This window comes from Euprymna scolopes, chromosome 3 (assembly GCF_053919585.1).
Source record: "Euprymna scolopes isolate OS-2025 chromosome 3, ASM5391958v1, whole genome shotgun sequence".
NCBI lineage: Eukaryota > Metazoa > Mollusca > Cephalopoda > Sepiida > Sepiolidae > Euprymna > Euprymna scolopes.
Genome location: NC_136484.1, coordinates 185,316,969 through 185,333,343, shown reverse-complemented (window position 1 = coordinate 185,333,343; position 16,375 = coordinate 185,316,969). Strand labels below are relative to the sequence as shown.

The following is a 16,375-nucleotide window of genomic DNA, read 5'->3' as shown; positions in this document are numbered from 1 at the left end:
AAAGAAAGGGAAAACAGGCAGCTGTAAACGACGAAAAGAAGAGAAAAAAGATAAGATCGTAGCTTATGGTGGAAGAACGTGATGACGTTAAATTGGCCATGACAGCCCGTGGGTGGCGAGGATACCAATGAAATTCCGATCTACAAAGCAAACAGTCGCCGAACGGCCGACACGTGACCCTATTGAAAAGACGCGTGGCCTTTGTGGAATCGGATTCAGCTGTTTTTATGTCCTCTCAAAAATAATTAAGTTAGGCATCTCTGTTTTTATGTCCTGTCAAGTTCCATTAGGGAACAACCGAATGCCAACAGAGAAAGAAAGACAGCTCCTTTTTTGGGTATAGACCGCCTGGCGAAGATCTGACGGACAGTGATCCCTTAATTCTGATTGGCCAACGACCTGAAACGGGAAGAGACCCAGTCCACGCCCCCACAATATAAGCAGCGAGCCTTGAGAGAGTAAGATAGAGAGCTTTGTTTCCTTGGGTCCGACGAACGAAGATTCCCCCATCGACTGTCCCTGTCAAGTAGATAATTGAGTTGTCTGTCGGAGAGAGAGAAGAGAAAACCTCGCAGTTAACAAGTGGCCAGTCCCTAACTAAACAGCTAACTGCGATTGTACCCTGATTGAATACAAAGAAGTTTAAACAAAAAGAAACGCTTATTGACTTGGTCCCTTCAATTGTTTTTGCATGACAAGTCTGTTTTAGGAAACCGGCCATGACATCATCGCTGAGGAAACATCAGAACCGACAACCGGGGTCATTCCACCACTGGACGACGCGCGGGTGACGTAAGTGTCACATATTTAAACCATTATCTCTGAATGCATGTACGGCACAATCACGTTGATACACCGGTTCTCACCAGATCACCGAAGTTAAGCAACATTGAGCCTGGTCAGTACCAGATGGGTGACCATTTGGAAAGACTAGGCGCTGTATGTACCTTCTGGGAAGGTTGGGCGTGGGGCCAGCACCCTTACCCCAAAGGTCCTGGATATAACCTTAAACTATATCTGATGGTGAGGCCCCATCTTGCAGGCTTTGGAGAGTGTGGAGCCACCCTTTAATTGCCATTACTCCCAGGTCCACTCTGACCCGGAGTGGTAGTACCTGTTAGGGTCCCAACTACGGGTTAAATAGAAACCGACTTGCAAAAAACAAATATATTCTATTCAAAAATTTTTTTTCAAAATCACCAGATTTGGCATTAAATAACCTGGAAGAGGGTTGATATGGCGTAAAACAAAAACAAGCAACCAACCAACCCTTACCCCGAAAAATAAACTCAGTCGCTACAAAAGCATCTACAAAGTTGTAGATGGCCTATGCCCCTCCAGATGGATCTGAATGCATATACTATACATTAAATAAAGCAGGGGAATCTAGAGCTGTAACTTTTGGTATATCTGAAGTTTTTAACAAGGTCTGGCATGAAGGGCTTCTCACAAAAATTAAATCCTATCTTTGGATGACTACTCCACATAATCATTCTTCAAAGACAAGAAAAAATCCAGGTTGTAAAACAAGATATTAATGCATTTAAAATTATTAATAATGTGAACCAGAAGTTGATCCTCGCACCTTTATTATTCCTGATATTCATAAATGACCTCTCTAATAAAATTCTGTCTCAGATGAGTATATTTGCTGATGACACAATGCTCTATGATAAACATGAGAGAAAAACAAATGTAGACGTATTCAAGGCAGAAACGCTAGAAAATGACCTTCAATTTGTTGTGAAATGGTGCCGTAAATGGATCATAGCTACTTCCTTTAACAACCACAAAAGACCTTCTCAATCGCTATGACAAATAACACCCTACCCGAGAGCCTATCTTTCAAACGCCTTGGCTTGACATTCACATGCAACATGAATTGGAACAAATATGTTAAGGACATTGCCAAGACTGCTGCAAAAAAGGTGGCCCCTCTTTACTATGCTAGGAAATTACTCACACCAGAGAGCATCCAACATCTTGACAAAGACACAATTCACCCATGCATGGAGTATTGTTGCCACATATGGACAGGGTTCAAAAAAGCGTTTTAAATTTAATAGGTCCACACTATCAAACTCCAACTTGTCCCTTTGCTGCAGTGTAACATCCCTGTGCCTGTTTTACAAGGACTTTAAAAGAAAGTGCTCTGATGAACTCACACCATTTGTGCCTCCTCAATGTACATATCCCCAAACAAATAGCAAAATCCCACCCCTGTACTGTTCAGGTCTCTAGATGTTGGAAAGCCTTCTACTCTAATAGTTTCTTCCCTTGGAGTGCTAGACTTTGAAATAACCTCCCTGTCTTTTGCTTCTCAGATTGTACTAACCCGCAGAAGTTTAAATGTAATGTGAACAGAGATCTCGCTGCTCAACTCCCCACAGTCCCCTGTTAGACACAATCCCAAATAGTGGCAGTATGCATTATTAGGAGTGAAAAAAATAAAAAAATAAGCGACCATTGATCTAGGGCTGCCCGTGCCATATATTGCACAATCCTAATCAGGAAGATTAGAGCCAAAGGGGACAAATATGGCACATTTCATATCTTTTAAGTTTTTAAATGAATTCACTTTTTTTTGTTCAGATTCATGATTCTTGATCCAATAAAATCTATAATTTCAAAGTGAAGAATTTTTATTAATTTGCATTAATAAGTATTAATATGTTCAGCCTCTAGAGGTTTAAGCTTTAAAAAAGGGGGATAACTCATTAGTAAGTAAAATAATGTAATAGTCAACAACTGTAAAAACTAGGCTCTGGCTTTGTAAACAAATATGGCTGTCAGCTTGTTATAATCCTGTATGTATATTCCTTCTTGTATTATTGTGACATTATAAACTGTTTAGAGAAATGTGACAGTTGCGTCAGTGTCTATTAAATAACATTAAGACAAAGTGTAAACAAAAGTAATACAACAAACACCAGTCCCATAACTTTTCAGAAAAGCTTTGTATAACAGTTTGAAGTTAAAAACAAAAAAAAAAAAAAACAGAATTCTTTACTATTTCAGGATCTGTATTTGATGACCATCCTAGAATTCGTTTTGATTTTGCTGACCTTTTGGATCATTTTACACTGAATATCTATTGGTTCAGGGGGTCTTTACCTCTTGCTTTAGCTGACAGATAAGTGATATGATGCTTTTAAATTTTTCTATAAAGTCCAATTTTTTAAGGTGTAAAAGTATGTGGACGTTTTTTTTTTCAAATAGATCCTTTGTATTTTTTCTGAATAGAAATTACCCCTTGTTGCAACAAAATAAATGCAATCCAAATGTGTTTAATTGTGAATGGGGTTTAACATGCGATACAGATGGGATGGTTTTCTTTTCTCATGACATATTAGTTGGATTAAATGTGTATAACCCATTTCTATTCTTGCTAATCGTATTTTTTTTCAGTTTTTAGTTTAGTATTTTGTTCCTGCTTTTTACATTTTTGACATTATTTCATCTAGTAGTTTGTTGTTGAGGAATTAATTCCAGTAAGTTTGCTATTTTTCCATTGCATATGTATTGATATATCTGTTATTAAGGTCTGCATAAGGAATTTAAAAATTTAAATCAGTTTGAATGTTTGAAGCAATTTTTGCTGCTGAATTGGTGCAGTCATTTCCTTTCATATCGGTATGGCTCCATATCTAACAGAAAATAATTTCTTTAAATCTACCAACATGCTTATGTTTCGACATTTTTCTTAAGAAATTTCAACTTAAAACAAAAACATTATTACAGAAGAAACAGTGAAAGATTGGATGCTATTTTTGCTTTTAGTAGAAATGTTTCGCAATTCAAATCATACACTAAAAATATCTTGGAAAAAAAAAATGATTGCTACAGCAGAATTATCTTAACCTTGTAATAAGATTCTCTTGTATTAACCATTTTTTTTTAAAACACTGATCCTAGCAGAGGCAGCATCTAGTTTGTATAAATACTTTATTTCATGAACAGAATGATATTTGCTACTGGAACTGTAGCAGGAACTCGCTATGATGTGAGTGGCCAACAGGAGATATTGTTGCTTAGAAAAAAACAGCTTAACTTGTAGACTTGTATATAATTGTGTTTATCAGCTGTTTTTACGTTCTGAACTTCAAATAATGTTGGGTTATCAGGAGAGAATCTGCACTATTTCTGGACCTTCTTCTCAGATGGCTTTGGCTTTCCTCACTGATGTCAAGCTTTATTTGAATTGCATTTAAACCAAATGAATCATACAATATAAGTAAAATTGGATGTTTAATAACTTGGCATTTCTATATTGTTCAACAGCTTAGTGCCTCACATGTCATATAAAGACTGAGTGTCTCGCATGTTTGTCGCATGAAAACAAAATATATAATAAATAAATTAAATTAAAAAACAAAAAATAAATAAAAAATAATTTTCCTTACATAGATTTCTCATTTTCTCTATTGTCTGTTTTTCTTAGCTGGTGTTTTAGTTGATCTCTTTTCCACGATATAATACAATTTTCAATTCTTGTTTACAATGGTGATATTTTAAACCAACACATTTCAGGTGAAAACATTATTACGTAATTACATGTCATGGCAAAATTAGTATAAATTGTAAATATTACGAAAAATGATACCGTAAAAAAAAATAATTACAAGCAAAAGTAAAATTTATCAAATTATTGAGTTTTATCATAAGTTTTAATGTGGAAGAATTGTGCTACCAATTCAGTATGACAAACAAAGGAAAATAAATTTTGACTTCAAGTAAGGATCCACCATTTTTAAACATGCTATCTGGGAACATAATTGTGGCCGATATTTTATTTCAAATGCTAATAGCACATCATTGACTCGATCATTTTTCATAATTTTTAAAAATTATACTAATTTCGCTATGACAAGTACATAATGTTTTCACCTGAAATGCGTTGGCTTAAGAGATCACCAATGCAAACATGCACCCAATTTTCAAGAACATATGTAAAAACTTGAAAAAAAAAAAAAGAAAAAGAAAGCAAATACTGATTTGTTGTTGATAACATTTTAATCATTCAAGTAAAACTCATGTTTACAATTGAATCCATATTTGTTAGTTTTGCTTCGATGAGATTAGAGATGAGATTATTTATTCTCCTTCAGAGCGTCAATAGTTTCTTGTGTCGTCAGCCAAAGAAGATTTTCTTTTGTGCATTTTTACATTTTCTGCACTGGTTGAATTCCCAAGATGTGGAAACTTGTTCGAATGACACTGGCCGTTGCTTCACACAGCAACAAACGACTCATGTTGATATTGATTATCTCCCCTGAAATTTGAAAAAGATTTTTGAAAAAAACAAAAAAAAACAGAACATACATTACAACTTAATTTATTTATTTTAACTGGAGCTAAATTTAAAAAGCAAGTGTGAAGGAATTGTAACATTTTCTCCGTTTCTTGAAAAATACTAAAAAACTAAAAGTGTAAACTTACTTTAAGACTATATATATATATATATATATATATATATATATATATATATATATATATATATATATATATCCAACGAGTTAGCGTTGAAAACGGCTGGACTTTTTTTTTAATAACTATGCAAGCAACTACATGACTGTTAACTAATTTGCATATTCCTTTGAAAAACGTTTCAGATCATATGATTGGTTTCATTTCACTATTGCACTCAATTGTATTTATGCATAGTTTCTATATTCTGCATAATTGCGTAGAATATCAGATGAAAACACTCCAAGATACAGAAATATTTTTATATGTATCTATCCATCAATAGTTAGGTATATATATATATATATATATATATATATATAAAACTCTTGTATGGCTTGGAGTCTTGGACACTGTACAGAAAACAAATTCAGCAGTTGTATGTTTTTCATAAAAACTGCCTGCGAGAAATTTGTGGAGTTAGTTCAAGTGACAGAATTGCAAATGCTGACCTTTTCAGCATATGTGACATTGATAGTATTGGATTCTTTCTCATGAAATCACAGCTGCGCTGGACTGACCATGTGCTGCGTATACAAGAGGAAAGAATTCCAAAAATGTTGATGTACAGTCAACTTGACAGTGGTCACCGGAGAGTAGGCCAGCCATTACTTAGATACAATGACAAATTAAAAAACAATATCATAGCTGCTGAAATAAACTCCACTGCCCTTGAAGATTCTGTGATTGATCGTAATGAATGGAGGTCTACATGGTTCAAAGGCATTATGAAAAATGCAACATCAAACTGCGGGAAAGAAATAAAATATTGTCTGTTGTCCCATCCATATACTCTAATAATCCACACTCTTGTACTATTTGTGGGTTTCTTTGTAGATCATTAGCTGGACTGAAATGCCACTTGCAATTCACACACAGGGTTAAATAGACAAAGTTGCAAGAACATCACACATTGAAATCAACAGGAGAGTTCATGATATATATATATATATATATATATATATATATATATATATATAAATAAACATGAAGTGACCTTGTTGGTGTGTGTGTGTGTGTGTGTGTGTGTGTGTGTGTGTGAAAAGTCTCTAATAAACTTGTCTCTGAGTATTTGGTCTACAGAGTAAAAAATTGATATATACAGTATTTGGAACTTTACCGCTTTCACTTTGGTTTTTATCCAGCAAAAATTGCTGCTAAGGGGTCAAAATTGAAGACAAAATAGTTGCCCTTGGTAGGAGTAGTCAACTAAACATATTTACATTAATAGGTTAAACAACATTATTTTTTAACTAATTATATGCGTATGGGCATGGCTCAGTGGCTGAGGAATGAGGCTGGTGAGTTGTATGTTTTGGTTTTAATTCTAGCTGATGACACCTATGGCATATTTTTTTTAAATTGTGATATCACTACTATATATTAGGTACAATATAATAATTGATAGAGAATTGGCTCTATAATCATAAATACATAATCCATGTGAATTAAAATTTAAGTGTATTTCATGACCACGCAATGCCGGGCAGCCTGCTAGTATATATATATATATATATATATATATATATATATATATATATATATATATATATATATATCAGTGGAATACAAAATTTAAAACATAATCAATATTATGGAATGATGCTCCAAAAATTTAACACTATAATTACACAATATTGATTATGCCATCATTTTTTTTACTGATTTATAATATATGAGCTGTGTTGGAGCTAAAATCTTAATCATTGAGTTAAATTATCGTAGTAGTATTTTTTGTCTTATTTTTATTTTATTTTCCTGCTCAAATAACAGATAGATTTGTATAAAAAAAATTGGTTTAAACTCTTGGTTTATTATAAGATCTGGCCTAATGAAATTACAACTGAAATATGTATGCACATAAGTCGCAAATAATGTTTACATGAATAAATAAAAATTATGCTATAATACCACTCTGTTTCTCACTGATCACTTTTTTTTTTTTATAAACATTGAACTTTCATGGGATTAACAATGTGACCTTGTCTGTCTATCTGAGTAACGTTCTCTAGGAAACTTATTTTTCAATCCTTGGTCTACAGACTTAAAACTTAATATATAGGAGATTCGAACCTGTGGAACAAATTTGATTTGGTCTTTAGCCGGTAAAAATAGCTGCTAAGAGGTCAAAATTGAAAAAATTGAAACTTGACAGATGTAAGTGGAAATCAACTGCTTCTGTAGGCATGCCCAAATATAAATTCATAGGTTAAACAGGCTTATTTTTTAAACTTTTTATATGCGTATGCATTTATATCAGACGATAACGATTAAGGCTGGAGCGCTAGATATTTTGGTTTCAATTCTAGATGATGGCACTCAAATCATATTTTTATTTCACCTTTCAAATCACTGATATACATTGGGTACAATACGAAATCTGCATAAAAAAAAATATCATATTTAAGCATATTTTACTATCCGGTATATTTATACATTACTAGCAGGCTGCCCGGCATTACCGGATAGTAAAATATGCTTAAATATGATATTTTTTATTTATTATTATATTTTATCGGACCCAATATATAGTGATGATCAAAAAAAAAAAAAAAAAAGAAAAAAGAAGACCCGTGTACCACCACTGAGAATCGAATCCACAACATTTAGCTTACAATTTAATTTTTCCTTTGACGTTATGAAAACATGTTTACTGAAAGCTAAAAATTAAAACATGAATCAATAGCTATTACATCACGCATGCATAGTTGTAATGCCGTCGTTCGACCATCACCTGACAAATTCTATTTTTTAAATTTTCCCCCTTGGCTAAAACTCAAATATAAAGTTTTGCATGGGTTCAAATATCCTATATATGAAATCTTATGTTTGTAGATCAAAACCTGACACGGGAGTTTGTTAGGCAAAATTTTTTAAACAAAAATATACATGCATACATAAATATATATAAAAAGAGGTTTGTGTTTACTATAAGCTTTTTACACAAATATTACGCAAGTATAAATCATGTAGAATATCTACATGTAATAGTTAACTAAAAATGATCATCCCATAAGAAAACCGAAAAAACTAATAGGGAATTAATTAAAATGAATGTTTAAAAGAATATGCAAATTAGCTTGATCTTTTGCAGATGAATGCGATTCAATGACCTACATATAACAAAGTTGTATTTTCTTTTAAAATAAAAAGAGGGTTTTTAACATAAATATCAATACACAAAAAAAAAAAAACAGATTTATAGGAATATAGATAAAATGTTTACAAAATAGTGCTCAAGTAGAACTGTATTAATATACAATTACATGAACATTATTAGATATCATATGTTGAAACTAGTAGCCTGATGGTGCTGGATTTTAAAAGAAATCACAGCTGAAACATATGTGCACATATGTAGTCAATAATGAAAATAAAATTATTCTACATATGACATGTGGAAGAACAACATAAGCACTAAAAGTTGAAATTTTGAGATTTCTGCCTCAAAATACATAAAATATCAAGGAGAATCTAATCACAAAAAAATCATTGCTGAATTCAAAGTATCATGTGAAAATAAGTGTTTGAATATTTGATATACGTTTGTTGAAATGTGGATACTTAAGACCATAGATTTTCTTTAAACTCTTTACCTAATTATGTTCTATTTGTTTTGATTTTTTTCAGATTTGCAAATCAACAAGCACTAACATAATTGTTGTTCATTAAAGTTGAATATCTAAAAACTTTAATTTTGTAAGCCCCATTGAATATGACCGGAAGAAAAAGAACAAGAAAGGTTGACCAGTGGGAAAGAGAAACAGCAAAACGGACGTGAAATAGCGGAGAATAATATGTCAGTAGTTCATCAAAATGTATTGTAGGAAAGTGCAGGCTTGGAAAAGCATGTTCTTGCAAGAAAAAAAATGTTTCGTAAAAATAGGTGGCCTGGAAAAAGTTGCATTAATATTCAAATCAATCCGAAAATGGGAAATTACAATGAGCAAAATAGTTACATACAGAAGTTTGTTAAGAAGCAAGAAGTCACAAGAAGTTGTACAAGAGAACAGAGCAGAAGGCATGCAACAATTGTATACTATGTAAAATCCGAAGGGGAAGCGTTCGAAGTTTGCAAAAGCTTCCATTACACGATTATTAAACCCCATTTAAAAGCTCAAATAACTATCATTATGCTCCAACATTTAACCTCTTTTTTATGAAAAGTATAAAGTTGCGCTTACGTCGTTCTTCCACAGAACACGTCATATATATTTATTAAAAATGAAATATAAACAAGATCTAGAATAATAATTGAATTTTAAAAATGTAAATCTGAATCAAAATTCTACGTACCAGTTTGACGGTCTTTTTCCACACAATAGCATTGATCGTAAAATTCAGTGAACGTGGTGGCCAGTTCATAGATGTAATCACAAAGGGAATGTAAGAGAAGATCGGCCAAGATTTTCTCGATCACATCTGGGAAGCGCATGATGCATTTGGCCAACTTCCACTCCTTTTCATGATCCAAGATGATTTTGGTGGTATGGGCAGCGGCTTTCAGTTTCTCTTCAGAAACATTTGCAAGACGAGCGATGGACCTGTCAATGGTGAAAATATGGTTGAAATCATAAAAATAATGTTGAAGATATCCTTTCAAAAGGATCTGACTTATTTCTGTTGAAGTTTAATTGTAATGCATTCTATGTACAAGAAACTGAAATCTAATACTACAACTGTTTAAAATTGAATATATTATAAGATTTATTCAGTATTATTTTAGATTAACACCTTCTGCTACCACTCTTCTAATATGAGATTCTACCTTTTTAAGGCACTTACATATGAACACCCTAAAAACTTGTCGGAAAGAAGAACAAACAAACAGACAATTATTTTAGAATTCAGAGCAAAGGATAAGTTTCACATAAATTTAATGTAAAATAATCTAACCATTTCTAGGACATTCAAAGCAAGTTTTATATGCAAGATAAATACTGTGAGTGCACATTTTTCTGCAGATGGGATCTGCTTTTATTTCATAGATACTTATGCGTGGCTATGCATATCTCCTATATATAATATTTTGGTTGCAGAAATTCTCCTCTGGACCAAAGTACCATAGGTTAGCAACAACAGATGCCACATACAAATTTATTATGTCTACACTATTAGCCACTATCTTATGCAACTTTACAACGCCATTTTAGACGCATTTAGTCGTTATAATAAAATCCTATATTTCATCCTAGAAGCATCACCATCACGGTCGCAAACATCTTTAGAAGAAGTACTTCCTATTTTTCTTCCTAAATATCAAGTCCTATCATGGTCAGTAGTTGACACAGTGTACATTTCTACATTTTCCTATGATGTTGCTACTGCACTGCTATTAAATGCTTATTAACATAATCTTTCCATTTACACAAGCATGATTACTAAAGTCTCCCTTGACATCGTCCGCCCATTTCCATTGGCTGCACTCGACATATTCTATTATTCTAGAATCCTATTCTTCCCTATACATATACATATTTTTTTTTTTACATAGGAATCACCACTCATCAAGACCTGGAGGTTACTCAAGGATAAGGATTATTTAGTGTATAACAGTCGATGGGATAATATTGTATTAATAATTAGTAGTGAAAATTTGGTAAATTGGATTACTTAAGGAGAATGGTTCATGAAAAATTTGTTTAAGTTGGACTTGTAGTCAACTGGAAAGCAGGCAAAGGGAAGAGAGTTCCACAGTTGTGAAGTTCTAAGAAAAAAAACTCTGTTCATGGAATCAATGTTTAGGTTTAGGCACAGATAAAGAGTGGAGGAAATCATTATAGTGGTTTCAGCTAGACGAGTGTTTTTCGTGAAAATTTGGCAAGGGGGACCATAGATTGGAGCTCAGACGAGCACTTGCTATGAAAATAATGATAGAGCAGGGACATGCTCACAACATCTCTTCAGTGGGAAAGATGTTGCAGGGAAGAGAAATGGGCATTCCCTACTAGGCTACAAAGTCTATTTTGAAGTCTGTCAAGGTAGGATAAGGTCTTTCTAGCAGCTCCTACCCAGATGTGATAACAGTACTCCATCTTTGGATGTACCTGGTTTTTATATAGGTAGAAAAATTGCATCAGCAGTGAGATATCTTTACTGAAAAAATTACTACACATATATATATATATATATATATATTTTGTATTTATATTCCTTATTTATGGTATTTCCAGTTCACTTATGTCCCCCCCCCAATTTGTGTGATGCTCTGTTTGTGTATGTGCCTTGATGCGCTAGCGTCCCAAAACACAAACACGGCATAATCATATGTAGGTACGTTGGTCTGTGTGCGTACATTCTTTTCTAAATGCTAACAACATTTCGGTTGCAAAATAAATTGCTAAAAAGTAATATACATAATATTAAATAACCATGACACCTTTTAACTATTCGATCCAAAAACATGGTGTGTGCGTGTTTTATGTGTGTGTGTTTGTGTTTTTGGGGAACGCACATAAAACCGACACATCACTATCCACTACTCCATCCCCAACAAACAAAAAATAAACATTTACCGGTAGCAATATTCATTTTTCGATTGGAATGCTATTATTGACCTTTACCGGATGTTACATTAGTTTTGGTTTTTCTACTATGGCATTTACTGATGCTGAGGAGCATTTAACTTTTTATTTTATTTTATTCACTGATTCAGACTTTAGCGTTAACATAAATTACATTGACTACAGAAAATTGTGTTTTTACCACTTTTGATAGACTGCACACACATTAACTTTGTTTTTATTTTATTTTTTTTTACATCCAAAAATGTTTTTTTAAATTTAAAAAAAATTTTTTAGGGGAGGTAAATTTTTACATGAGCTCTACCTCTGCAATTTCCTTTATAACCGTAGTTTAATTATTTTTAGGAGGGGGGGGTTGCTTCCACTGCGCAATGCCAGCTAACGGGTCCTGCTAGTATATAAAAAAGTAAAGTTGCCCTCTTCTCTGCCTTGAAACCGAATAGATATCTCACTGTCAATGAAATTCTCTACCTGTAATAAGAGCCATGCGTGAGCTAGGATGGAGTACTGTTGCCACATCTGGGCAGGAGCTGCCAGAAATACCTTATCCTGCCTTGACAGACTTTGCGAGATGGTCTCTCCTCTATCATTATTTTTATGGCAAGTGCTCATCTGAGTTCCAATCTACGGTCCCCTCTCTTCTAAACTTTTTTGTCTAAGTGAAGCCAGTCTTTATCTGTGCCTAAACCTAAACGTACATTCCATAACAAAGCTTCTTTCTTAGAACTGCATGTGGAACACTTTTTTTTTTTTACATGGGGGTCACCACTTATCAAGGCCCGAAGGCCACTCAGGGATAAGGGTTATTGCGTGTACAGTAATCAATGAGATAGTATTGTAGTAATCATTAGTATTGGGGGTTTTGATAGAGTGTCTTACTTAAAGGGGGCAGTTTGTCAGGAGTTTGTTTATGTCGGACTTGAAGACGTCCAAGTTGTAGTCAGGGGGGAAACAGGGAAGCAGCAGAGAGTTCCACTGGCGTGCAGTTCTAAGAAAGAAGCTTTACTCATGGAATCTACGTTTGGATTTAGGCACAGATAAAGAGTGGGGAAAATTATTGACAGTAGTTTCAGCCAGACGGGTGTTTCTTGTGAAAGATTGGCGAGGCGGGACAAGGGATTGGAGCTCAGACGAGCACCTACCATGGAAATAACGATAAAACAAAGACAGGCTCGCAACGTCTCTTCTGTGGGAGACAGGTTGCAGGGAAGAGAAAAGGGCATTCCCCACTAAGCCACGAAGTCTATTTTGTACTCAGTCAAGGCAGGATAGGCTGTTTTTAGCAGCTCCTACCCAGATGTGGCAGCAGTACTTCATCCTTGGACGTACTTGGCTTTTATACAAATAGAGAATTGCATCAGTAGTGAGATATCTTCTGGAGCGGTAGAAGGATCCAACCATTTTCCCAGCGTCCCTGGCAACAGATTTGATGTACGTGTTTTATTTCAGATCAGGAGTAAAGGTCAAACCCAGAAGCTTGTCAAAACATGGAGCCTCTCCAAGACGAGAGCCATCCATTTCAATTGATGCCAGATGGGGATCAGAGCGTTGATGATGTAAAGATAGAAGCTTGGTTTTGGATGCATTAAAAGTGACCTGCCACCTCTTCCCCCATTGTACCATGTGCTCAAGGTACGAGGAAAGAGAATTAGCGAGAACTTTGTCATTTATGGCCTTTGATGTGTTGCCATAGATGGTCGTGTCATCAGCATAGATGTCAACGAATAATTTAAGTATGTGTTTTCGGAGACCATTGATGTAGATCAGGAAGAGAGTTGGGCCCAGGATGGACCCCTGGGGGACTCCAGTATTAATACTGTGGGCCTCTGATTTCTGCCCATCAACCACTACTCTTATGAACCTATCGGAGAGAAATGATTTAATGATTGAGAAAACATTTCCAGTAATACCGTTGCTGGAAATCTTGTGAAGTAGGCCCTTATGCCATACTTTATCGAAGGCCTTCGATATGTCAAGAGCAATTGCCCTGGAAAGGAAACCTTTGTCAAGAGATTCACTAATCCTATGTGATATAACTGTTAGCACATCTGCTGTAGATCTTGCAGAGCGGAAACCATATTGCATGTCACTAAGAAGGTTGTTTCTGTTGAGGTGGTTGACTACTTCTTTATTTAATATGGATTCCAACAACTTACTCATGACACACAGGAGACTTATTGGTCTGTACTGAGAGGGAGATGACTTTTCACCTGAATTCTTAAATACAGGGCATACTGATGAGGTTTTCTAGGGTGTTGGAAAGCACTTCTCCTTAAGGCAACACTTAAACAGTTTTGTAAGTATGGGGGAAAGTTCTGGTTGGAGCTATTTTAGCACTATAATTGGAATGCCGTCAGGGCCAGTTGCTTTACTGGAATCCAGGTTCTTGATTAGCTTAGCGACCTCACGCACAGATATTTGTATGTTGCATAGCGTGTTATCTGTTATAGGAGGAAATACAGGGAGTTGATGATCATTGTCGCATAGGGTAGAATTAGCTGCAAAGTTCTTGGCAAATAGTCTGGCCTTGTCTGATGCTGATGAGATGACCTTAGGTCCGTTGATGATAGTTGGGATAAAACGCATGCTTCTGTTCAGGATCCTGTTTGCTATTTGCCAGAACTGGTGGGAACCAAGCCGCTGCTCAGCTACTTTGGATTTAACAGACTGAGCATATAGCTCTCTTGCATGTTTTATTACTCTTTTACAGTGGTTGCTGGCAGTCCTGAAAGCAGCTTTAGTCTCAGTACATCTATTACGTTGGTAGCTATGGAAAAAGTGATTTCTGTGTGTGATGGCAGCAGCACATTCAGGGAAGAACCATGGCTGGCTGTTGGGTTTTTGTTGGAATTTTTTGGATGGTATGAATCGGTCTATGGCTATAATTAACCATTCGGTCAGGTCTGATACTATAGAGGACACATCCTTTTTAAACATGGAATGCAGAGGTAGATCAGATATGAATGTACGGAAGCTATTCCAGTCAGCCATAGAGTATCGATATACAGTACGGTGGAGAGGTACATCTGAAGACTTATTACATTTCGTTTTTATCTTAACTGCTACAACAGAGTGGTCAGAGGATCCCAGAGGAGATAGAACTGAACATAAACACAGCTCAGGGGAAGTTGTGAGGAAAAGGTCTAGAAGGCTTGTATATTGACCGGGTGTATTGGGCACACGGGTGGGTTCGTGAACAATCTGAGTGAGGTCATAGGCAATGGCAAAATCATCACAAAACCTCCCCTCGTCATCGGTTTTATTTGAGTGGGTCAGCCATTCCACATTTTGGACATTGAAGTCACCGCAAATGTGAATGTTAGCCGAAGGATGTGGTCAATTTTCTCAGATATGCTCTTCCATTTCTCAGCTTTCCAGCTAACTACAATATGGTCGTCTTCAAGTTCAATGTAAACAAGTTCTTGTTGAGGCGTTGCTTATAAAGTAATCCAATTTACTACATTTCCACTACTAACAATTACTATGATATTGTTCCATTGACTACCGTACACTCATTAATCCTTATCCTTGAGTGGCCTCCGGGCCTTGGTAAGTGGCGACTCGTCTGTAAAAAAAAAAAAAAAAAATACAAACGTCATATGTTAATATGTTCAGCAACCAATTATACTAATCCCTGATGTTTCCAGAAATTATTCATTCATTTTGTCTTCTTTCAATATTTATTATATTTTCTCTGGGTTATTGGACTCTCCAAAATAAATCTTCCAGAGAGAAGGTAGCATCAATTTTTCTCTTTATTATTTATCTACTCTAAACGCAACCAGTCACACCTAGTCCTTTCTTAATAGAAGGTAATTTTTGTTAAATCACCTAAAATATTTTATTGTCTTTAATATTAAGTAATACAATAGTTTTTAAAATCTAAATAATGATCACTCCCTTTTGCAAATTAAGAGAATATCCTTCGTCCATTTTGAATGCCTTCTGTTTTACTTTCTGTAAACATTTTGGATAAAACTTTAATGAACACATGACTGCATGCATTCACACACGTAGGAGGATCATTTTTATTTATTTTAATATATAATATAAATTTATAATAAATGCTTATTAAGACAAACATTTGCTTTCACACATAAGTGCATTTTTTGATGTTCATAAAATAACTTTTTTTTTTCAATGGTGAAAGTAAAAAAGAACAAAGAAAAACATTGTTTGCTATTTCACTATTTCATTTTTTTTTTCTATTTATGATTAGATTATTTATAAAAATAAATGATTAGACTATTTACAAGCATAAAATTTTTCAACATCGTTTTTGTCGCTCTACAAGGATTTCTTCTTAGGCAGAATCAAAATACAATTTTTGCAAAAATATTCTGTATTGGATACGTTATTAGAATATTATGTTCAATATAAAATAC

General features: G+C 34.5%; 1 protein-coding gene and 1 pseudogene across 1 annotated transcript in view; one reads left to right on the top strand and one right to left on the bottom strand.

Annotated features, from left to right (window-relative positions):
- The first annotated feature begins 829 nt into the window (after positions 1–829).
- LOC145263802 (5S ribosomal RNA) lies at positions 830–946 on the top strand (annotated as a pseudogene).
- Positions 947–4,994: 4,048 nt separating this feature from the next.
- LOC145260356 (arginine--tRNA ligase, cytoplasmic-like) overlaps positions 4,995–16,375 on the bottom strand; it is a 445,287-nt gene continuing 433,906 nt past the window's right edge. Inside the window, exons 14-15 of the mRNA XM_080118291.1 lie at positions 9,763–10,010; positions 4,995–5,272 (exon numbers count right to left, since the gene is read on the bottom strand). Coding sequence (XP_079974417.1) covers positions 5,163–5,272; positions 9,763–10,010 — 358 coding nt within the window. The 3' untranslated portion in view covers positions 4,995–5,162. The remainder of the gene's footprint in view (positions 5,273–9,762; positions 10,011–16,375) is intronic.